The 24,720-nt window shown below is 45.5% G+C and overlaps 2 protein-coding genes across 2 annotated transcripts in view; both read left to right on the top strand.

The window, feature by feature from the left end:
* The first annotated feature begins 549 nt into the window (after positions 1-549).
* EDEM2 (ER degradation enhancing alpha-mannosidase like protein 2) lies at positions 550-10,092 on the top strand. Its single transcript, XM_057383017.1, has 11 exons — positions 550-744; positions 813-923; positions 999-1,038; positions 1,401-1,506; positions 2,659-2,784; positions 3,466-3,677; positions 4,848-4,989; positions 5,270-5,394; positions 6,094-6,238; positions 7,288-7,409; positions 8,311-10,092. The coding sequence occupies exons 1-11, from the start codon at positions 626-628 to the stop codon at positions 8,800-8,802; spliced, it is 1,740 nt and encodes a 579-aa protein (XP_057239000.1). The 5' UTR covers positions 550-625; the 3' UTR covers positions 8,803-10,092.
* Positions 10,093-11,220: 1,128 nt separating this feature from the next.
* TRPC4AP (transient receptor potential cation channel subfamily C member 4 associated protein) overlaps positions 11,221-24,720 on the top strand; it is a 34,236-nt gene continuing 20,736 nt past the window's right edge. Inside the window, exons 1-4 of the mRNA XM_057383016.1 lie at positions 11,221-11,400; positions 21,086-21,214; positions 21,468-21,584; positions 24,106-24,163. Coding sequence (XP_057238999.1) covers positions 11,257-11,400; positions 21,086-21,214; positions 21,468-21,584; positions 24,106-24,163 — 448 coding nt within the window. The 5' untranslated portion in view covers positions 11,221-11,256. The remainder of the gene's footprint in view (positions 11,401-21,085; positions 21,215-21,467; positions 21,585-24,105; positions 24,164-24,720) is intronic.

Here is a 24,720-nt window from a genome sequence, read left to right as displayed (position 1 = left end):
GACAGCAGCACCCCCAGCACTGCCCACTCCTCCGGTGTCCTCCCACCCGCCCGGGAGGCTCTGCCCTGCCCTAGAGACGGCGGGTTACAGCCTCCGAGGAGGTACCGCAGGAACCTCCCGCTTCTCTGCGGGCAATCCCGGTGATAATTCCCGCAGGCAGAGCCTCACAGCCCCTCCGAGGCGGCAGCAAGACCCTAAAACCCCCCCAAAGCATCCCCGCTCCTGGCGCGCATCCCGCACCGCCCCGGATACGGCCCCGCTTCCGCCAGCGCGTGCGCCGAGCGCTCGCCTCTCCCATTGGCTGGTGGGAGGGGCGGGGCCGCGGTGGTGGATGTCTCTCCCATTGGATAGAGGGCGCCGCGGGGCTGAGGAGAAGGCCGCTTCTATTGGCTGGTGGGCACGGTGGGGCGGGGCTGTGACGGTGAAGGCCGCTTTCATTGGCTGGTGGGCACGGCGGGGCGGGGCTGTGGCGGCAGAGGGAGCTCCCATTGGCTGGTAGGACCGGCGGGGCGGGGCCAGAGGCGGGGCGGCTCCGGTGGGCGCTCTGGGACGGGGGACAGGGCGGGAGCGGGGAGCGCGTCCCGGTGAGGGGTTCCGTGAGGGGACCCTGTGAGGGGACCCGGCCATGCGGGGCCCCGTCGCGGCCATGCTGCGCATCCTCGGCCCGCTGCTGTGCCTCTGGGCGCTGCGGCTCCCGGCGGGCACCGGCGCGGCCGGCCGCGGGCTGGACGTGGCTTCCTACCGGTGAGTACGGAGCGGGCGGTGCGGGGCCCGTCCGGGCCGGGGCTGAGCGCGCCSTGCTTGTGCCGCAGGGAGCGGGTGCGCGCCATGTTCTACCACGCCTACGAGCACTACCTGGAGAGCGCCTTCCCCTACGATGAGCTGCGGCCGCTGACGTGCGATGGACAGGACACCTGGGGCAGGTAAGGGTTGTGATGGGATGGAGATGGGGATGGGCCCCACTCCGCCCGGTCTCACCTCCCTTCCCTCCTCCGCAGCTTCTCCCTGACCCTGATCGACGCCCTGGACACCCTGTTGGTGAGTAGGAGCCAGCCCTGTGTGCTTGCAGCCCCTGTCAGACACCTGTACACCTGGATTTTACACGATGGTGCCAAAAGTCAGTTATTCATTGACCCAGGAGCTTTGCATTTCCCTTTCCATCACCTCTGGGAGGCAGTTGACAGCTCCCCTTTCCTGGCATCCTCTGAAAAAAAGACATAACCTATGCGAAGAAAGCATTTTGAAACAAGATGAAACTGTCAGTCAGTGTTTTAGTACTATCTGTGATTGTGATTTCCCAAAATAGTAAAACCAAATTCAAATTAGCATCAAACATGAAACTGCTCTTTRTTTTCCCATGAACTCTAAGCCTGGCTCCCTGTTGTCCTGCTCCCATGCAGATCTTGGGAAATGTTTCTGAGTTCCAGCGAGTTGTCAGCGTGCTGCAGGAGGGGGTGGACTTCGATATTGATGTCAACGCATCTGTCTTTGAAACAAACATTCGAGGTGAGTTGGGTTTTTCTGTGAGGTTTGTGTTGGGTTTCCTTCCTGAACAAGTCTCAGAACTGTAGAACTGTGGGGTGCTGGTCAGAGGGAATTTGGGATGCAAAGCAACAGGGCAAGTAAACAGAGAGGAAAATCCCAAACAAACGTCACTTCCTTTCAGTTTTTGCACATCCCTTTTTGCTTCCTGCCTCAACACAAGCAGAAGTAGACGTGGCACTTTCAGTATTCTGGTGCAAGGTTTTCAGCTTTGGAATAAATGCGTTTCCCACTGAAGCAGTAGAGATTGTATCCTGTTTTCTTTCACATACTGTTTTGAAATAGAGATTATTATTTTTAGGATTAATCTTTTTTTTTCTTGAAAATCACAAAGGCCTTTGGAGTCTTGTACCTGGTTGAATGCCTGACGGCTTCAGTGCCCTCCAAATAAAAAGCACTGTCAGGGCACAAAACTGTTAATTATGCTTTTCTTGTTTGTCCTATCAAATATTGTTGTGCCAATTTTTGCAGCAGCGTCATTTCTCTGTGKTTGTTATGTGACCATAGACAAACCTGTGAAATAACTAATATTAGCTAATATATTTATGTTAGCTAAATACGGCTCATAACTCACAACCTCTGTTAGTCACATGAAAATTTTTGACTCTTCCTAGTCATAAGAAATATATMATGGAATCTGAGAGTGTTTTGGGTGGGAAAGGACCTTAAAGATCATCCATTCCATGCCCCTGCCATGGGCAGGGACACCTTCCACTGTCCCAGGCTGCTCCCAGCCCCGTCCAGCCTGGCCTTGGACACTGCCAGGGATCCAGGGGCAGCCACAGCTTCTCTGGGCACCCTGTGCCAGGGCCTCACTACCCTCACTGGGGACAATTCCTACCCAATGTCCCATCTAGCCCTGCCCTCTGGCACTTTGAACCCATCACTCCTTGTCCTGTCACTTCAACACATTTCTGCTGCCCTGCAGACAACCAGGAAGAAACCAATCTCTCTTCTTTTGTGCCATTTGAATTATGCTTGTAAGGATGAGCCATCTCATCCCCAAACTGTGCCTTTTCTTTGCCCCAAACTGTGCCTCTGATGAAGAYGGGTATAACTGGTGTGAGATGTCATTCCTCCCCACGTGTTGTAATGGATTCTGACGTGTCCTTGCAGTGGTGGGGGGGCTTCTCTCTGCTCACCTGCTCTCCAGGAAGGCTGGAGTTGAAGTCGAAGCGGGCTGGCCCTGCTCGGGGCCTCTCCTGAGGATGGCTGAGGAAGCAGCTCGCAAACTGCTGCCAGGTGAGCTCCTGTCTGCTCCGTGTCACTGTGCTGGGGGCCACCTGGTGGCTGCTGGATGTGACGGGAGCTGCACTGCTTGATGTGCCAGCTCCTGARCCAACCCTGTGTTCCCTGAGCTCTGTGCAAGTTCAGTTTGCAGGGAAAGTGTGGTTGTACAGGTGCATGCCAAGTGCTGCCTGTGCAGTGTATTTGTTGCTTGGTGAGGGAAAATATATTTAATATAAATAATAAATAAAGGCTGTGAGCCAGCAGCTTGTAAAGACAAGCAGGTGCTGCCTTATCTGCTCTTTGTGGGCTGCAGCTGGGCTGGCTGCCCTCGTGGCATGGCACTGTTCCCTTGTGTGCACCCAAGGAGGGATCACGGCCTCAGTGGTGCCCTTTGCTGTCCAGTGTGTTTAGTGAGTGCCCTGTCTGTGCTGTCATAAACAGTGACAATGYAGTCTGCTGCTCTGGCAAGCTGGAACAGAATCCCAGGACCTTCCCAGGACTGTGTGTGCCATGGGATACCCACTCTGCCCCTCCCAGGATCACATTCCACTTCTCATTTTATTCTTTGCACTGACTGCAGTTACTCCAGACCCAGTTCTGTCCGTGTGCAGTGCGATGTGAGGCACATGTTTGCTTGAGATCTGTTAAACACAACTCTGAGCACTTCTGTGATYCAAAAATTCTGTGTTTCAGCTTTCCAGACCCCAACTGGGATGCCCTATGGCACAGTGAACCTGCTGCAYGGGGTAAACCCTGGGGAGACCCCAGTCACCTGTACTGCTGGAATTGGCACATTTATAGTGGAGTTTGCCACCCTGAGCCACCTTACTGGTGACCCRGTGTTCGAGGACGTTGCCAGGAAGGCTTTGAAGGCACTGTGGAAAAATCGTTCAGATATTGGACTGGTGAGTGAGGAATAGTCTTGGAATGTGCTGGGCTGCTTTTTGGGTAGTTTCATGGATGCAATTTCAGGCACAAAAAAGCGTCAACAGAGAGGAGACAGAATTAGATAAATAACCCCAGTGCTCATAACTGAGCTGAAGCCTCGTGTTTGACATTGTTTCTGAACACCTGCAGCATCCATCTCTGYTTTCCTGCAGCAGCCCAACATTGTCCCATTGTTCTGGCCCACACCAGATGTGGCTGGCAGACAAATGCCTCCTGCTGGGTGCTGCAGCTTTTGTGCCAGCAGCTGGAGCAGATTAAATGAAAGGTCTGTCTGATGGCTGGTGGGACAAAGGCCTAGGGAAGAGAACAAGAGCATGCCAAGTGCTCTGAGATATTACCAGCCTGTACAGCTCTGGGCTTTCAGGAATATCTGGGAGTGTTATCTCCATCTTCGCTGTCTCCTGGACCTTTCTACTGCTGCTTTTTTTAGCCTCTTCAAACTCCTGGTGTTGCATATGTGAAGTGAAACAGATTTATTCATACCCTGTGTTTATTGCCACAAGTTATTCACAGGCTGTATGAAGATATGTTTCCCTTTCTTTTCTCTGGGATTTGCTTTTTTTTGGTTTATAACTCAAATCCTCAATCAGTACTGGATGTTTTTCATGTTTGCTAAGAAAGACATGATTGCATATTTTACTCTCCATCAGCTGGGTTTGTTCATAGGCTCAAGAGTGCCAGCATCTATTTAAATATTAACATGACACCTCTTGTACCTTGGACATTCTTGGTCTCCATCTCTGTATCTGCATCTGTCCATGTTTCTGTACTCTTGAAAGATCAGAATTAGGACAAGACACTTCATGTTGAAATTGTGCATTTTTGCAGTAGCATTRGAGTGTGTGGGTTTGGCCAGTGAAGTGTTGATATTGGAAGCATAAAATGTTTATTATACATATAAAATACATTAGCAGCACAAAAATTGTTTTTTCTACAGTTTATATAAAAGCATAAAAGTTGTGTTTTCTACAGTTTTTGTTTCTCTGGTGCTGATAAATGTGTCCTGTAATGGAGAAAATGCTGGTTGGAATGGACATTGAATGCCTATGAAACTGATGGTCTGAATAAAGGACCAGGATTTCTTGTGCTACTTTAACTCCTCTCTCCTTCTCTTTCACTCCTTCCAGGTGGGGAACCACATTGATGTGATAACTGCCAAGTGGGTGGCCCAGGATGCTGGGATTGGGGCAGGGGTGGACTCCTACTTTGAATACCTGGTGAAAGGAGCCATCCTCCTGCAGGACAAGGAGCTGATGTCCATGTTTTTAGGTGAGTGGTTTGTTTTCTTCATGAAGGGGCCCAGTAATGCCTCCTTGGCTGCCCCTGTAAAAAGCTGTGACAAGAGGAGATGAAGGATCTAATGGGGCACATCCAAGATGGTTTCTGAAGCCTTTGGTGTAACACTTTTGAACAGTCTGTGATAACAGATTTACCAAAGTGAGCGCCCTGAGAAGTCATTTAATATGGCTGAAGTGAGAAAGCGACTTCTCTTATACTTAAAAATAAGATTTTTATGTTGTTGGCTTATCTACCATCTGTTTCTTTACAGAATATAACAAAGCTATCAAAAATTACACTAAGTTTGATGACTGGTACCTGTGGGTCCAGATGTACAAAGGAACAGTGTCCATGCCTGTGTTCCAGTCCCTGGAGGCCTATTGGCCAGGCCTGCAGGTAAGAGCTGTCATACCAGCAGCATCTGGTGGCTCTGTTCATCTATCAGGGCTTTGTCTTCAATAAAAAGTTACAAATATAACCCTCATCTGTGCAGGTTTGAAAGTTTGATATCTGGTGAAATCTACAGTAGCCTGAGCCTATAAAAGATGATGATGAAGAAAATGTTGATCTTTATCTACAGTCTATAAAAAAAGTCTGCCATTCAGCACCATGGGAGAGCAGGTTTTTTTGTGGCAAATTCCACTGACAGTGGTCCCATAATCCAGAAGGGAGTGTAAGGAAAGAGTCTCACACCTCTTTTTCTATCCCCTCACAAATGTTTTGTTTGAATGAATTTTTTCACATGGAGAGCGTTGCTTTCTCATCAGTCTTCATGTTTGGACTGAGACTTTGTTTTCCACACTAAGAGACTGGATGCTGTGATTGATTAAACATTTGACTGAAGAAACACAGCCTTCTTTGAAAAAAAATCAGAGACTTCATAATATTTCAGGTGTAGGAATGTGATCCAGTAGAAAAGTAGCATTTTCAGTCTTAGCTGTTCTTAAGCATCATGTCCCAGTATCAGTTACACCATTCAGAGCTGATGAAATACCCATTTCTGTCACTGGCTATTTCTTTGCCTTTAGGAGTGTTATTGCATCAATTCCTTCCTTCACACCCACATGTCTTTGCTAATTGTTTCCTGTCTCTCAGAGCCTCATTGGGGATGTAGATAATGCCATGCGGACCTTCCTCAACTATTACACGGTCTGGAAGCAGTTTGGGGGCCTGCCCGAGTTCTACAACATTCCCCAGGGATACACGGTGGACAAAAGAGAAGGATATCCACTCAGGCCTGGTAAACACAACTGAAATTAAAAGGGTTGTGCACTCCTACTTTAGCTCTGGTGGGGAGATCAAATTAGAGCAACACCTGCCCTCCACAGTTCTCTCCCCAGTTTTGTTGTGACTCAGTTCCTGCATGGATTTTGGCAGGGATTTTCAGAGTCAAAGCTGCACATTCCATTTTCCCSCACTCACAAAGACAGGAAGGAAACAGGAAGCAAACCTCAGTGTTGCTACAGGAAGGTGGCCTATTAATGAATTTTGCTCAGTGGGATTTGACATGTTTAAGTGTTAGATTGTCTGGCATGGGGTGTTTCAGTCCCGTGAAATGTTAAAGGGACTGCTCATGTCCTTTAAATTTAGGAAGTGAAAGTGAGTATGAATAGACTGCTCCAGTTCTGCTGAGTTCCAGAAATAAACTCATTCTAGTTGCACTAGTAAAGCTCAACATCCAGGAGGGATTCACTATTGTCTGTGATACTATAATGAAAACATACTTTTTTCTAGTTTTTACGACTGACCAAAAAAAACTCAATCTGATTATTGGGTCCATAAAACTTTGTAAATATAAGAATAATTAATTTCCTTCTGGTCTGAGTGTTCAGATGACATCCACACTGGACAAATCTACAAAATACTCATCAGCATTAACTATTATAGGTATTACACTGTTTCTTTAGTAASTAAACACAGCACGGTGCTTATGTTATCTTCATAGAGTATTTCCACTGTATTATTTAAAAACTGTATTTTGAGGGTTGAATTTCTTGCTTGTAATCCTTTCCAGAAGCGCTTTTTTTAACTTTGACAACTGAGTATTAATCTTTTTGTCTCTTGCTCCCCTCCTACTGAATGTGGGAGGCAGCATTAGTCACTTTTACCTGAGAGGCTGCTTAGAGGGAAAAACAAAACTGTGCTTGGAGCCTGAGGAAATACAAGGCAAGCCAGGCTGTTCACCTGATCATCCTGAAGTATTTTTAAATTAACTCAAGGAATATCTCATCTTCCCTGTGTGTATGGTGTGGTAATCTTTGTGCTGGCAAATGTTTGGGTGTTTTGCAGAGCTGATTGAGAGCGCRATGTATCTGTACCGTGCCACCAGAGACCCCACGCTCCTGGAGCTGGGGAGAGACGCCGTGGAATCCATAGAGAAAATCAGCAAGGTGGACTGTGGGTTTGCAACTGTGAGTGCTAAATCATCTGCCATGTCAGCTGCTAAAAATCAGCTTTCAGAAGGTGTTCTCCTGAGTGATGTTTTTGTTACTGAGTCAGGTGATCGCTTCAGGCAAAACATGACATTTTGCCAACAAGCCCCTTCTATTTCTTGGTGAAGCTGCTCTGTTAACTGCTGGTCATGTTTCTGGTCATAGCTTCCCTCACAGTGGGTCAAATTATGCCATGGGCTGTTGCACAGTGTCCAAAACCTGGGAAAGCACCACAAGTTTCTCGTGCTTCTCTAGTAGTCATTTGAGTTGAGCAGGAAGGCTCCTCCTGCCAAGTGTGTGATTCTGTTTTCCCGCTATGTCTTGAAAATGTGATCAAAAACATGATCAGTGCAGTGAGCAATTTGTCAAAAGTCATTTAATAGAGGATTCCAAACATTCAATCAAGCTCTATTTTATAAAAAACTCTTTATAAATATTGGGAATARGTAAGTAAAAGCCTGATGATTTTTTTTTCTTTAGTGGGGGAAATGATGGGAAGCTCCTCTTCTTGCCCAGACTGAACTGAGGACAAGTTTAGATGTTAGGAAGAAATTCTTCCCTATGTGGGTGGTGAGGCCCTGGTACAGGGTGCCCAGAGAAGCTGTGGCTGCCCCTGGACCCCTGGGAGTGTCCAAGGCCATGTTAGGTGGGGTTTGGAGCAGCCTGGGATAGTGGAAGGTGTCCCTGCCCAGGGTATGGAATGAGATGGGCTTTAAGGTCTCTTCCTACCCAAATCATTCTGGGATAAGATCCAGGCTAAGTTGGTGTCAATACTGTGCTGTTTAACTGAAATAAATTCCAAATTGGTTTTATTTCTGCCCCTAAGGTCATAACTCATTGGATGATGTAACAGTAACCCACTGTATTTCTTCTCCTGTAGATCAAAGACTTGAGGGACCACAGGCTGGATAATCGCATGGAATCCTTCTTTTTGGCTGAAACAGTCAAATACTTGTACCTGCTGTTTGACCCAGACAACTTCATCCACAATGATGGCTCAGACTTTGATGTGGTGGTCACACCTTATGGGGAATGTGTGTTGAATGCTGGAGGGTACATCTTCAACACCGAGGCTCATCCCATCGACCCTGCTGCCCTGCACTGCTGTAGGAAGCGCAAGGAGGAGCAGTGGGAGGTGGAAGACTTGATGAGGGAATTCTACTCACGGAAAAAAACAAAGAAATTCACTTTAAAAAGAGCTTCTGACCACGCTGAAGGGGAACATGCAAAAGACCCCAAAGATGCCTCTTCAGAGAAAGCTGGAGAGAAKAGAAACTCTAAGAAAAGCTCACACTCCCTCCTGAGTTGCCCCAGTCARTCTTTTAACTCCAAGCTTGCAGTACTGGGACAGGTCTTCCTAGATAACACCTGATACTGTTTGCATCATCAGTTTAAATTATTTAACTTGTTTCAGGTTCTGGGAATATATTTTTATATTTTCATAATGGAAACAGTGGTACCTCACAATGTGAATTGTATTATGAAGTGAAACAACTTCTCATTAAATTCTGCTACTGCTCCTTCATAAGCCTTGGCTCAGGTACCAGCTGTTGATGCTGCTGAGCTGCTGATCTCAAAGTACTTGGCTGTGTGAATACCAAAAAGAGAAAGAAAGGTCTACGTGTTAAATGCACCCTTTTTATTGCATTTTGTGAGTTTTACAGGCTTACAGAGAGTCCCCAGCTTACTTTGCTCTGTAAAAATGAGCCTGAGTGGTTCCCCGTCATAAGGGGACAAGCAGGAATTAACTGTAGCTTTACTACAACTCTGTGCTCCTTCTTTTATCTTTGGCCACTTTATAAACAKGTGCTTCATGTTGAAAAATTGCTGGCCACTGGAGTAAACCTGTTTRTTTTGAGGTGGAGGCTCAGATTTGTAGCTCTGGTAGGTGTGTTGGGCACAGGGGGAGCAGAGCACTTAGAACATGAGAAAATGCTCGGTCCTCCTATTTCAGATCAGTGTGGGTCGGTACCTCATGCCTGAAAACCACCACTTTAGTAAATGTCCAGCCAATACTGAGGTGTAGGGTGTACTAGGAAATGTTTGATTGACTCTGCAGTGTTGCTTGCTTGCTTTCTAAAGAATCTAAGATGCTTATCTTGAAATTTCCTTCTTTTTAACTTCCCTTTGGCCATTTATTTCACTGTACCTGAGTCACTGCAGCCACCCCTGGGGTGCCCAGCTGCACTGAACATGAGCTGTGCACAAGGCTTGRAAGAGAGCTCTGTCCAGGCTGAAATTGCAGCTCTGCCTTGGTGCAGGAGGCAGCTGAACAGATGTTCATGAACCTCTCAGTGTTCAGCTGACTTGGCAAATCTAAACCTTTAAATRCATTATTAGTGTCTTTGCAACAGATGTGTGCAGTGACCAGAAAGGGTGGACCAAGATATTTTCTTTTTAAAGGGGACACCAAAATTGGAGGCTTGCTGGAAAGTGAGCAGTCTGGAGCAAGCTGCACCCAGCTTACAGTCATTTGAGTGGGCTGGAGGTACAGGATAAATAAATCCCTGTGGACAAGGAAATACTTAAATACAACTGGACCAGTGCCCAGTCTGTGCTGGTGTGTGGTTGCCTTGAGAAAGTAATTTTTTTGTTGTTTTGACCTCTACTAGTGCTGTAAAGTTAAATAAAATCTGTGTTTTGCCCTTCAGGGTAGAAATCCTCTTGCAGTTGTGAATGAACTATGGTTAAGAGAGACAGGCATATTGGAAGGATTGGCAACCTACTGAGGTTTTAGTTCTGTCCTTTCCCATGGCAGGGGGACAGCTGCTGACCAGGAATTCTGCATTGATACAGCACTTGCAGCTGTACTGAGAGGTGCTCTGAGCTCAGTGCTGAGAGTTCTTTTAGGAGAACCCTAAACCAGGCAGTGTTGGACAATGGAGTTCATTAGTGGCTCCTTGTTGTCACCACAGGTTATCTTTATTGTCCAGCTATTCACATCTCACACGATATTCATTGTTTAACCTGCAGAAAACAAACCCCAGACCTCCAAMAGCTTTGCCCAGTGCTGGGTCAGGTCTGGAATCGCTCTCTGCATTGTCCCACCTGTGAGGTAAAAGAAACAATAAAGGACATAACAGGGCAGGGGCAGAACCTCAACTCAGGTAGATCCCTCCTGACCAGGGCATTTTGGTACCCTCATACAAAAACCTCCCGTGGCAGAACCAAGGGGCCATGGCCTTGGGAGATGAGGTTTCTTAGCACAGTTGGAGCTGAGAGCTCATTTGTCCGTGGCTACTGTGAATAATTAGATGGGTCTYAATTAAAGATTCACAGACTCTTCTGAAAGTGATCCACAAGGATGATCGAGTCCAAYTCTAAGCCAATGGCCCACACAGGGATTGAATCCAYAACTTCRGTGTTATGAGCACCATGCTCTGAYCAACAGAGCTCATCTYASATCAGTGCTGTGGGGTGGGTGACTCAGAACAACACAGGACAGCCTCAACTCTGCCTTGTCCCAGTGTTGTTCCATCTTACCAAGCCTTTATTTTAACAAAAACAAACCGTGATAGGAGTTCTCGGTGAGCCTCTCTTTAAACGGTGAACTGTGTGGCTGGGCCTTGCTGAGGGAGATGAAGGCATCCCGATGGCAATAAAGGTATCCCGATGGCAATGAAGCGGGGCCCAGGGGAGGAAGAAGCGCGGGGAGCAGCAGTGCCGAGCACCCGCCGTGTCCACCCCTCGGTCCCTCAGCCCGCCCTCCCAGCGGCGCTGTCCCTTCCGGCCGCCATGTTGGCCTGGCGCGGTTTCGCCGCGGCTGCGCACAGGGCGGAGCGGGCTGAGGGGAGGGTTCGCTGTTTGTGTCCCCAGCGCGGAGGCCATGGCGGCCGTGGCGGGGGGCGGCACCGGGCCCGGCAGCGGCACCGGCAGCGGCACCGGCGGGGCCCGCGCCGCGACCACCAACATTCTGGCGCAGCTGCGGCACGGGCAGCTCAGCGGGCGCGGGCTGACCCGCGGGGCGCAGGTAACGCGCTGCGGGCCGCCCGTGGCAGCCGGGCCGGCCTGGGGGAGGGGGGTGCGGGAGGATCGGGGAGGGCCCGGGGCGCCCGTGGGGTTTGGGGCCAGGGGGGCAGCGCATCCCGCCCGGGCTTCTCGCGGAGCTGCGCGGCCGGGGAGAGCCCCGCTGGCCTAGCGGGGCCTGCTTGGGGAGAACGGCCGCTCCCAGCCCGGGCTCGGCGCTCCGGAGCTCCCCGGAGGTGCTCGGGCTGTGCCCCGGTGGTGGAGGGGCGGCATGGCGCGGGGCGGCACAAGGATGTCCCGGTGCCCTCGTGCTCCGTGTGCCKCCTCCCCGGCCGCAGTTGGGCTGGAGGAGCAGCAAGGAGCAGCACAGGCGTTTGCCGAGCCCTTCTCCGCCTCTTCGSTCGGTGTGGCCTTCCCTGCAAAGAAAGGAAGCTCTGCCTGGGACTGTAACAATGCAGCATCGAAATTTAAACRTATTTCCTGGACAAAGGCAGCCTCGTGGTGTTAGGGTTTAGGAGACATTTTAGCTCTGTAACGCAGGTAGTTTTATGAGGAACTGGTCCGGGTCCGTTTCTTATTTGTCATCTTTCCCAGCTGMTGATGCTGGGAAATCCCAAGGACTGAAAGCAGCTCCTTAACCCGGGCCTGTGCCTGTGGTGTGCTGATGTTWGCTTTTTTTGGGAAGCTGCCCCCGGATATGGACTATTAATTTCTTTTTATGGAGAATAATTGGCATTTATCTTGCAGATTAAATGCAGAATTGTGCAAAAACTTGGAAAATGAAACGTGATAAAGAATTTGCATTCAGGTGGTGATTTATTGAACTGAAATATCTTAAGAAAGGTCAGATGGAATAAAAAACGACATTTCTTGAGTTTATTAGTGCAGACACCAGCATTTTCCTTGATTAACAAGGATTCTGAGCAATTACTAAGASAAGATTGGTTCATCTTGAATGACTGTACCTGGTTCTGTAGCAGAGAGGTAAAAGAGCAGGTGATCTTTTTTATAGCTCTTTTGTCCTTATTTTGCTGCTTCCTCAGATAATAGTTTGGTTAATCCTTAAGAAGAGCCAGTAATTTGCATGAACATAATCCTTTATTGACTCTTTGTAAGGAAGTTACTTCCTTGGGATTGTTTTAGAAGTGTATTTCCTGTGGCACATGGACAAACTTGGTCTCACTGCTTTACCTGTCCACCTCTGCACTCTTTTCTTTCATACACTTTCTTTCTCAGTGACTGCAATTTCAATCAGGGAAACCTGCACCAACCTTTTTCACCTGTGTTATCTAGAATGGTGCTTCCACCTCTGGGCTTTGGTTTGCTTGAAAAATTCAGTAGTACTGTTTTGATTTTGGGCTTTTAAGCTTTTGCAATAATCAAGGAAACTTTGCTGGTTGCATCRTCTTTATAATGCCCAAGATTGTGGTGGAGTTTTTGTTGCTGGGGTTTTGTTTTGTTTTGCTTGAAAAATTSTGACATTCCTGTGTTGTCCTGAGAGTTAAAGCTTGGACACATAGAGCTCCCARCGATTGATAAATGCTGTGGGAGGATATTTTAAATCATTTTGTKTAAGAGCATGGAGGGACAGGACAAGGAGGAATGGCTTCCCACTGCCAGATGGCAGGGTTAGATGGGATATTGGGAAGGAATTGTTCCCTGKGAGGGTGATGAGGCCCTGGCACAGGGTGCCCAGAGAAGCTGTGGCTGCCCCTGGATCCCTGGCAGTGCCCAAGGCCAGGYTGGACGGGGCTKGGAGCAGCCTGGGACAGTGGAAGGTGTCCCTGCCCAWTGCTGGGGGGTGGAACTGGATGAGTTTTAAGGTCCCTCCCAATCCAAACCATTCTGTGATTCATTTGGAATAAGGCAGGGGGAATAACAACTCCCTGAATGATTTTGAACTTCATAAATTACATGTCTCTGTACTTTTACCTTGAAGCAGTATTTGGTTTGTAGACGATCTAAATATAAAACACTTTGATGTAACTTTTAAAGAAGCACGAGGCAGTTTTGGCTGCTTTTTTTTTTCCCAAGTTCTATTTTTTAACAAAACATTCCCAGTTTTCCTGCGGTTGACTCCTCAGTGGCAGCGTGGGAGCTCTTGCTTACATTTCTGCTCCTGAAAAGCCTTCGATCAGGTCAGCTGCTGTGTTGGGGTCTAGAGCAAATCATGAGAGTGTCCTTGAAGSTTTTCTATCTGTCTTTTGGAAGGATGTTTTGGATCATGTGCTGTCTGGACTGCACTGCTAGTGTCTTGTGAGGAGGGGAAACCCTTCTCAAGATATTGATCCTGGGAGAYTGGGGAACACAGTTCCTCGCTGGGGTGCCTGCCATGGACAGTAATGGCATTTATCCCTAAACAAAGCTTTGTGTACTATTCTTAGGTGATCTCAAGAGCCATTTTTGTATGAGGAAAGTAGGGGCTTATCTGTGAGCTGGGAAAGATCACTGTTGACAGGCCTGCATTTGAAAGTTTATCACTCTGATCCTACAGGGACATAAAAGCTTTTTTGACAGCAACAGCCCCTTGAATATCTGGCAGTTTTGAGGCCAGCTGAGGCTCTGAAATCTGGATCCTTGTGTGTTCCTGCTGTGCTCACTTACCCAGAGCCACAGCTTCCTTGCCAGTYGGTGTCTTGCTTCATTATTAATAATAAATTATTCAGAGAAGGGCAGCAGAGCYGGAGMGTCAGTYGTATGAGGAGTRTCTGAGGGAGTGTAGGGGCTYAGCTTTGAGAACAGGAGACTCCAGGGCAACTTGTGGCTCTYGACAACTCCCTGACAGGRGGGTGCAGMCAGGTGAGGATTGGGCWGTGCTCCCAGGGAACTAGGGACAGGATGGGAGAAAATGTCCTCAAGCTGCACCAGGGGAGGTWCAGGTTGGACATGTAGAAGAATTTATTCGTGGAAAGAGTTGTTAGACATTGGAAAGGGCTGCCCAGGGACGTGGTGATGTCTCCATCCCTGGAGGTGTCCAAGGAAGGCCTKGATGTGGCACTCAGTGCTCTGGGCTGGGCRACAAGGTGGGGATCAGGCACAGCTTGGACTCTGCTCTTGGAGGTCTTTCCCAGTCTAAATGAKTCTGTGATAAGAAGTTGATTAGCTAAAGCAGATTTCAGTAGATACTGCTGTTATTTGTTCCTCTATCTGATTTATCCATATTGCTGGCATCAGCTGCTGCCCTGGACACAAGCCTCAGTGCTGGTATCAGATTGCATAACCTTGCTTCAGGGTTTGCCCTGCCCTGAGCACAGAGCCAGCGCAAGGGGCTTTGCTGCTGGTGAACCAGCACAGAACAACTTCCCAGAAGTGACACATTTTCCAATAAGGAAGAATATTGGTTGTGAGTGGCCTGGTGTGTTCCCCTCTCCATGTGTCACAGGCACTTGACAAGGGTTTGTGCTGCTGTTCCTTCAAGGCCAAGAGCACTCTGGCTCAGCTGATCAAGCTCAAATCCCCTTAGCAAGAGGGTACACACTTCATCTGCTGCAAGCCAGCTGTGAACAACATGGATATGGCATGAAACCAGAAGATATTTAGGTGCAGCTCTGGGAATCCCAGTAGACAGAGCAGTGCAGTAATGGACTAACCAGGGATTTACTGGCAAACTAACGTGTTCCTGGTACAGTCCCAAGAGCTGAGCGTCAGCACTGCTCTCACCCTCACGGCATTGCCAAGGCTTAGCTGAAACAATCAGAATGGAAAAAAAAGAGTCCATTTTTCCAGCTGTATTTCATGCTTTGCTATCCCTAGGAATAGACACTTCCTTTAGCATGATCGTCACTATCCACTCTAAAAAAAGCTCTGTGSAAGGAAAACATTTTCTTCCTCAGACATCCAGATTTCCATCTCCTCCCATTGCAGGTTATCAGCAGGAGCAGCTTCCTAACTCTGGGAAAAGATTTTATTTTCAAGTCAGTTTTTTGTTTCCTCCTTACAACAGCACCAACAAAACAACATTCACGTGAATATAATCCACTTGAGTAGCTCTAATTGTGTGGGTGTTAGCAGGCTTAGGCCTCTTCAGGGGAGGACAGTGAGTGAGTGTTGGAAAGCCTGGACGTGCTTTTATTATGTAACAGRACTAGAGCTCTGCCATGCACTAGAAATTATCCAAAAGTGATTCTGTTGGACTTAAATAGTCTTATTTTTTTTTGTAGGGCTGAAGATGAGTGAGAAGAAAAATAGATGTGTAGATGTGATATTCCTTCCTTATTCCTCTGCTTTTTCTTAGATAGGCCTACAGATTTTGTTTTCTTTCAAAATGAACTAAAGAAGAAACTTAGGCAGTTCCAAGGAAAGGTAAATCACTGAGAAGTTAATACAATTTTTACACACTAGTGGATTTATTTTTCTCTGAGAGTAAGATCACCTCTGTTCTGATCTGGTAGATCCTGCAGTAGGTTTGGAGAGGTGCTGGTGTCAAAGGTCTGTGTTGGAATTGTCTTGCTCTTGGAAGTGATGTGAGGATTTGAGATTTGGGAGACATATTCCTGTCTTGGTAGATCAGCTCTTCCTGTTCCAGTGAGTAGARCTGTAGTCTGGGAGTTGTGGGAATGGTTAGGCCTGGCTGGAAGCTATGTCRTGTTTTATCCTAGGACAGTGTGTCCCTGGGTTCATGCCTGGTTTTTGGGTTGGCAGGAGAAGGGATGAGAGGCCCCATCCAGGGCTGGGGAAGATGGAGAAACAGCAGTTAAGGGAATCATGATCTGCACTTGAGGCATCAAGGAGCTGGAAAGAGRCTGGACATAGGTGCTCTTACATGGACTTCTCCCAGCAGAGTTTCCTTTTACGAATAAAATTTATGGGGCTGTGCGTTGTGTTTGATGAGAGCTCAGCTGGTGACTGACCACAGTCTGTTCTGCCTCGGAGCTGCAGGGCCTCAGTTCTCAGCTTCTCCCTTGGAATGCTTTCCAGAATCGCTCCATGGGCCAGCACTTGTGTTCCTGCAGAAACTGTTGTGTTAAAATCAAAACTTGTGGGGTCATTCACCTTGGTTACAGGCTTTTGTGGGAAAACTTCTGTGACGATTGAGACAGCTWAGCCAGGCTGATGGATGGCTTTTAGTGACTGGAAAAGAAAAGGCAGTAAAGAGCTGGGAAGGTGGGGCACTCCCCAAAATCCTGAATAATCATTCTCTTGGCAGTCTGTCAGAGATGATTTCCTAAGTTATTACTGTTTAGAGGAAAATGAAGTATTTAATTGCACAAATATTAGTTTCCTGTTTTTTTTTTAAATAAGTACAGCCTAAAAGGCTTGGAGGAAAGGATATGGAAAGGCTTCAATTTTATTAAAAATACACAGAGACCATGTGCTTGTATCTTGTTGTGGAGATCCATAATCTTGTGCCTGTTTCCTTTTAAACTTTGAGGACATTTGAATATATTCTTCAGGAGTGGTCATGGAAAATACCAAGAATGGAAATTCTGCCTTTCTTAAAAGAATTCCCAGTCTTAATGTATGGCTGCARTGAGAAATGGAATTAAAAAACCTTCTAAGTGATGTGTCATAGCTGTGAAGTCTGTCACAGCAGGAATCCTTCAGKGCTGTGAAGGATGCCTGGACACCTGAGTCACTGCTTTTGCTTGCTGAAAGATGACAGCAAATGCCCTCCTGTAGCGAGTGCCCAGCAAGACAGTGAAATGTTTGAAAGGTAAAACGTGAAGTAGAGACAAAATTTTATCAGGAAATTGTTGGCCCTGCTCTGGAGAGTGAAGGGGAAGATTAACTGTAGGTATTTCTGCTGCTGTCACGCACCCCTGGGCCTTCAGTTTGTTGGCAGTTTTGAGAAGACACAGAGAGATGTCGCTGATCACAGCTCAGCAGAGGTGTGGAGGTCAGGATAGGAAAATCAGAGCTTTGCTTTGTAGGGCAAGGAAAATTGTCACAGTGCAGGAACACAGGTGGGAAGGAAAGCCCTCACTGAAAGGGGGACGAGTTTTGGGAGCAGCTTCAGCTCCAGGAGATCTCAGGGCAGTAAGAAATGTTTTGGCAATGCTGATAAGGCGGTGCTGAGCACGTGGCAGGGCATGGATACAGCAGGGGGAAGTGCTGCTCCTGTGCTGCTGRRGAGGCTGTGCCTGGAAGATGAGCAAAGGGGAGGGGGAAGGGAAGCTTCCAAGGGGAAGCTAAACTCATCAAGACATGGATTAAAGCAAATACTAATGTATAACTTCATGAAGATTTACGTATTATTCATAATTATTTATTTTATCATTGAGTAATTGAATACTGTCAGGTCAGGTTTAGGTTGGATATTAAGAAAAGGTTCTTCCCCCAGAGGGTGCTGGGCACTGACCAGGCTTCTGAGGAAATGGGCATGGCCCTGAGGCTGCCAGAGCTCCAGKAGTGTTTGGACACTGCTCTCAGGGATGCTCAGGGTGGGATTGTTGGGGTGTCTRTGCAAGGCTGGGAGTTGGACTGGATGATCCCTGTGGGTCTCTCGTTGCTTAGAATATTCTATTCTTATTCTATTGTTTTTGAAAGTATTTCAAACACAAAACGATTAGAAAGAAATACTTAGAGTTGTATGCAGTGGCTTGTTCAGCCTTTTGCATACTTCCAAGGAAAATTATGCACAAAAGTTATTTAAATTATGTAGTTGTAAAGTGTTCCTGTGGTAGTTAACAGTCCTTGTAGTAATCTCCTGGAAAATCCTGGGCTCCAGTTTGTTGGGAGCCTCTAAGGAGAAAACCGTTCACTCTGCTCTACCTTATAGTCATGGATGGKCTGATGGCACATTTTTATCTCTGCATTTAAATCCTCTCCGAGGGCTTTGATTGCCCTTGCAGCAAATCCTCTTTTCACAGCTGGAGCAGGGGAACATGGATGTTCCTAAAAAGGTGAGGTGGTGCTCCCTGGCTGGGAAACAGCATCAGGAAACCACAAGTGTAAAACCAGGATTGTCTCGGACAGATTTGGACTGGGACATAGCTTGGGAGCTCTGGAGGAGCTGCTGTGTGCTGCTGTGTTTTCAGGGGTCTGCCTRGAATGTAACTGCTCTGGAGAGCCCCAGTCTGCTATCCCTGGTTTTCTCTGTGAGCCAGAGCTGGATGTATTTCAGCATCCGGGAAAGCGACCATGTGGAGTCCAGTGTTTGTACCAGTTTGGTTTGCTGGGTCTTAGGGAGGCTTTGATGCTGCTGCTTTGGTTTTCCCAGTAATGGATCCTTGTTCTGTCGTGTCCTAACACCAGTAAGGCRTGACAATTCCAAACCCAGCTGCCAGCACTTGGCAAGCTCCTGGATTTTAATGGATGCCTCTCCCAGCCTGGTTGCTACAGCCTCTCCTTGCTAGAAAATGCCTAACTTCTCAAGTTTTGTGTACAAGATTTTAGGTATTTTATCAAGAGCATTTCAGTGAAAGAAGAAAATCAGTGCTGGATTGCACTTTGCCTGCTTGAATGAGACCAAAACATTTCACAGAGGAAAGGACCCCCAAAAGATCCAGTGCTGATTATGATGGCAGTTTAATAAAATTTGCCCAAAAAGAAAACCAATTTTGCKTATAAATGAAAAACATTGACTAGCTGCTTTCTTGTTACAGAAAACAAGAGATGCAGTTTTTAACCAAAATGGTGTGAGGAAAGACAGCGCTGTAAAGTCTGATTGAATTTTAATCCCTTCACAGAATCCAGAATCTTTGCATTGGCAAATACCACCCAGCCACAATGGAAATATCCAGAGCCAGGGTAACCTCAAATACAGAGCAAGGACCACAAGCCAGAGCTTGCAGTGAAACTAAAGATGTGTTAAATCAATAGAAAGAAAACCTCKTTTTTGTTATTATTATTTTTTTTCCTTTGAAAGCAATGAAAGGATGATGAGAGCAAGGAAACATTTGCTTCACTCTTTCAGAATTTCAGTTCTGCAAGTTTCCTGTGGCTGCCTGTCAGAGCCTGGGGGAGGGAGAGGAAGCCCTGCTAGTACAGAAATGGGAGTGGAGATGGATCAGATGGATTCTGCTCCAAACTAAGACACACATATGTGTGATTAACAATGTGGTGTTAGACCCAGCACAAGGTTTTAATGTTAATTAAAAGTTTTTGGCCTTCCGTGAGAGCATTAAGTGCTGAATTCTGCTCTGTGCKACTGGAACCTGAGATTGCAGCCCRTGCGCGTCATCTCTGCCTGTGGTATCTTCCACATCAGCTGGAGCCAGAGAGTTGGACTCTTTCCCTGGCATTTTGCTGTGTGTTCTTTGCACTTTACCCAGCCATTAATCCTGTTCCTCCCACCGCCTGTGGGGTTTGTACTCCTCCCACACCTGGGATGGGGCGGTGGTAGAGCTCCTTTGGTTCAGTCCGTGCTCAGTATCCGAAGGAGAAATGGAAATCTGTGAGGTCCAAGAAGCTGACCCGAGTCCARATGATGAGAAGACATTTTGTCCTTTGCCATTTCTCCATCTCAGAAGGAAACTGTCATTCTCCAGCAGTGCTGGTTGATTCCTTTGATTCAGAAATCAGAATCCAAAGAAATGTTAAAACTGCAGTGCTTTTTCTATCCCAGGTTTGCTCATGCTGCTTCAATCACTGCTTGTRGCAAGAAAAGCTGGTACTTCAAGACCCTTGAAGTTCTTATTCACCTACAAATTTAGGTATTTCATCAGGAAAAGAATCCTGGGTATCTGGGAATCGTACAGAGAGGGTGAGGATCCACATTAGCTACATTGCCAGGCTGAGTTCTCAGCTTGCATCCGTTTTCTCGTCTTCCTGTATAACAAGCAGAGAAGAGGGTTAAATTCTCAGAGATTAGAGTATATTTGCATATAATTGTCTAATCAGGAATTGAATGGCCCTTTGGAATTATGCACTGAGCTGTGTCTGAGAACAATATCTTGGCTGAAACAATAAAAAGAAAGATGTTAGCAGGTGGGAGGGACAGGTTTTGCTCGCGATAACCTGGAAGTATTCAGGCTTCAAAACTTCTTCTGTGGATTCTAAGCAGAATATTTTAGAATATCTTGTATTGCTACTTCTTTTTTTTTCCAGGTGTAAAATGCAGTAATGAATATTGAGGTTTTTTTTTAATCTTTGGGGAGAAGGAGGAAAATTGAAGGAAGTTTGGATAACTATAGTAGCAAATGCCAAGGTGTGTTTTTCTGTGGTTGCAGCCTGTTTCTCAGGATAATGCCAGTGTTGTATGGATTTAGCTGATGATCTCCACTTAAAACCAGCTCAAGACTATGAGGGAATTTTTTTCTGTATTTTTGATAGGTTTCTGCATGTAAATCTTCATGGTTTAGGTCATTGCTGTGACCAGTAATGACTTCAGGGWCTTGGCTGAGGAAATACTCCTTTCTAGCTGAATGCATCAAGTAATGAAGCCCTTCCATCCTCAGCATTCTACAACTTAGACCAGTGTAATTTGAGTGGCAGGGCACCCATTTCCTCCTTCACTGACCTGTCAATTGGAGTTCTGCTAATGGAATTGTTTAGAGACTAATGTGTTCCCATTTTTAAATACTCAATCAATATAAAGATACAGAATGAGAGTGTGTACTCTAAATGACATCTGCTCTAAGCCCTGTCYTGCTTAAGATACTTTGCATATGTAAAATTTTGCAGCTACGTGCCCTGGATAAATTGCATGGAAACAAGTGCTGGATTTTGTGAGCTTTTTGCAGGAAGGTGRTACTTYCCTGGTGATGAAGCATTTRACRCATGGGAATTACATTTTTCCTTCGTTGCAGATCACAGAGGCCTTGTTGAAGGAAAGAGACAAGCAGGCAAAATGGAATGGGATCCCCTTATTGTTGCAGAAACTGTATGAGCACAGCCACCCAAACAGCGACTTCTCYCAGTGCCAAAGCATCCTAAAGGTACTGGCTGTACTCTTCATCCTAAAGCTTGGCATAATTTTGTTGTGGCTTTCTTTAAAGTCTTCTGTGATCATATTCTGTTAATTTTTGAAGCTGTCTGCATGATGGTATCTGTCAGAAATTGCCTGGGAGGTAAGAGTTGGGGATTCAGGTAATGATTAGTCAGTGGATCACACAGACAGGAGAAGATAATTGTGTTTATACTGATAAACAGTTTTCTTTCTGAACCATCTAATTTTTTTCCTACTTGCAGGAAATTTCTCCACTCCTTTCRATGGAAGCCATGGTTTATGTCACAGAAGACAGAAAAGCTGCTCAAGAGTCCAGTTTCCCAAACACATACACATTTGACTTGTTTGGAGGAGTCGATGTAAGTTTGTTTTTTCAACAACATCAAAAGATCTGCATGACTATCATCCCATTGAGAAATCTCTTCAATGAGGTTTTTGAAGCTTCTAAATTCAAGCTACAGACTGACTTTACCAATTTGATGTTAAGCATTAGAATTTTGTCTCTTTCTGTTAATCAAAACATGAAAAGGGTATATTTTTCAAGGTGTTACATCCAAAGTGAGGCGTTTTTCTCTTACATGATATAGAATACCTGTCTATTTGTCTAGCCATTGTGTTTTTACCTTAAAAAAGATGACACTTTTAGTTCTGAATGAAAACAGTTTTCAAATGATTCCTAGTTGTGAGATAAAATAACACARTTGGCACTGGAACAGTGAAAATTTCACTTAACACTGGGGGATCTGTGGCAGCTTAAGCACACCAGGGCTCTCTCTTAGCCAGGTTGTCTCTGCTTATTGCTTCATCTATGGAAAAGTTTTTTAAACMGAGCTAGAAGGTTTCTGTGGACATTCAGGCAATTTATCATTTTGTTTATTTGCTTTAATTCTACATTGCACAAACAGCTATTTGCTCAGTTTTATGGTGCCTGACTCTGGCCTGGCTTTCATTAGCAATGTATGATTTGTATTTTCCAGTGAACTAACTGACACTCTCTTTTTATTTAGTTTAACTAAACAGATTTTGTTGTTTATTTCTYGTTACACTTAGCTTGCTTTTACTTAAATAAAGCTGCTCTTCATGTTGTTTTGAAATGAGCACTGGTTTAGTTGTTGCTGTCAGTTGAGGGCAAAAGCCTTGAGCTACCCAAACAAATGAGAACACTATGAAAATATCCTAAAGTTCCCTAGTTTTTAAAGGGAAATAGTGGTACTTCCTGTAGAAATTATTTTAGCATAATGCACAGCATCTGTGTGTGTTGGAGACAGGTTGTTTTGTTGGGTTGTGTCGGTTTGYGCTTTGTTGGTTTTTTCCCCTTGGGCTGGAGATGTTGATACCAGGTCCACTGTAATTACCTGGTGCTGTARTCAGAGATTTGGCTAATAGGAGTGGGTTTAATGTGATCAAAGACAGAAGCCAGTGCYATGTGTTTTCAAAACTCCTGGATTTGAGGGTTTTCAAAACCCTCTAGGATTTTAAATGGGAGAAGTTTGATCTGCTGGTGCTGTGTGTGCCATGTGCTGGTTTTATTTTGCAGCATTTTAARCTGTGAAACATGACTAATTTTGAAGGACACCAAGTTTGCAGTGTACTCTCTAGACTTCAGTGTGTGATAGTTAAAATATTTTTGGATTCTGACAGTCTTTATATCAAGGAAGAACAAAACCACCTTGGTGTCTCCTCCCGTTATGGGAATCCATGGAAAATACGACCTGAGACTGCCAACACATGAATTGATGTACAAACCTCATGGATTTCATACCTGAATATAATCCCATTCCATTTCTGCTCCTTCTGCCTCTGGTGAGAGGCAGAAAATGCAAGCATTTTTGCATAGATCTATAAAACCCAAACTTTGAGATGTGCATTYTCCTCCTAAACCACAAGCTATTAATAAGAGATGTGCATTTACTGCAATCATTTTYCTCTACCCTATTGATGCTACAGCTACTCTTACAAATACTGCAGGAAAATGTATATTCCTCTTTGAAGTTGCCTATTTATTTATTTGTCAGGGACAAAAATGGGACCTCCTGTGATATCACATGGTTTTCTTTGTGTCTGGGTCAGTAGTTCATTAAAACAAGGGTAAAGTTAAGATAGAGCAAATATAGCAAGTTGTAAACTTTGAATATCTGGTAARTTGGCATTGACTGGGTGATGCCTGCATTGCTGCTAAAAGTTTTAAACAGAATTTTAAAACCAGGGGTATTTGCAGAAATAATCAGTTCATTTTGGTAGCCAACATTCATTTTTAAATAAAGTGCTGTTTTTTCAAATATTTTAAGCTAAATCAGTGGTATAGACTAGAGCAACTAAAGATCAGTTCCACATCAGTCAGAACCACAGTTCTAACCTTGGAAAGCTGATTGTTACATTCCTTAARTAGATACAGAAATGTAAATGCACATACCAGCTCCTGTCCACAAGCAGTGGCTTTTTGGTTAAAATCTGGAGCTGCTAAACTCTGTTATGTCTGGATCTGAAATGTATTTGAAGCCTAGAAGGATCCAGAGAAAGCCTTTGCAAAATTTACATGTCTTTGCAGATTATTGCCAGAGATTCCGTATTTTAAAAAAATGTGTGATCACCWTCCTTGTTGTTATCTGGAGGCATGTGAAATTACGTTCTTTGCAGGCTGAAATTCTTTAAAATTTGCCAGTGGGAGATTGCTTTGTACAGCTCTTACTGTTTCTCCGGAGTAAATGCATCTATAATTTGTCAGTGTGRTTTTGACACCAGTGGGGGTTTGATTGTAGAGCCTTTATTTATTCAATTCTGTGACTTCACCAGAGACAGGTTTGGGTTTATCACTGATAAATTAATTGGTTATTTGTATCTCAGTGATTATTCCCTTAATTCTTTGTCTTATTTTTACAGCTTTTAGTMGAAATTCTCATGAGACCAACTCTTATTACACAGAAAAAGAAGCAGAAAAGTAAGTAAATAGGCAGTTTATCTCTTTTCCCCAATTTTGCCTTKTGTTTCTGTTTCAGACAGAAATTGTTCTATTTTTCTGTTATTCTCTTTTCATCCCAGCAATTTCCTGTTGATTCATTTAGGAGTGAATCATTGGTTTCTTTGTTCTCTGTGGTACTGAATTGTGCTGGGATTTGGGAGAGTCACCTGTTTCTGAGCACAGTTCCGGAGATTCATGCACTCAGCACAACATACTTGACTCAAAGCACTAAATCTGCAATCACTGGAAACTCTTATTGTTCCTGTAGCTACAGCTACAGTGAAAAATAATTAATAATAAGCCACAAAACATTGTTTTTGTAATGGAAGATGGTGAGATGAGTAGGTCAGGAAAACAGCACCCATTTTGTTATGTGACTACTCACTTCCACATCACTGTAAGGAGAACTTGTCAACGGGGTGCAGTGGCTTCTGCTCAACTTTCCTGCTGGAGCAGCTTTGCTGTTTTCATTCCTCTGTTTGGGACTCTGCTGGTTCCTTCCACTCCTCCGAGGGAACGGAATGTCATAGTGCACC

This window comes from Malurus melanocephalus, unplaced genomic scaffold, assembly GCF_030028575.1.
Source record: "Malurus melanocephalus ecotype Western Australia unplaced genomic scaffold, MMel_1.1 scaffold_602, whole genome shotgun sequence".
In the NCBI taxonomy this organism is placed as follows: Eukaryota; Metazoa; Chordata; class Aves; order Passeriformes; family Maluridae; genus Malurus; species Malurus melanocephalus.
This window is presented reverse-complemented; position numbering and strand designations above follow the sequence as displayed.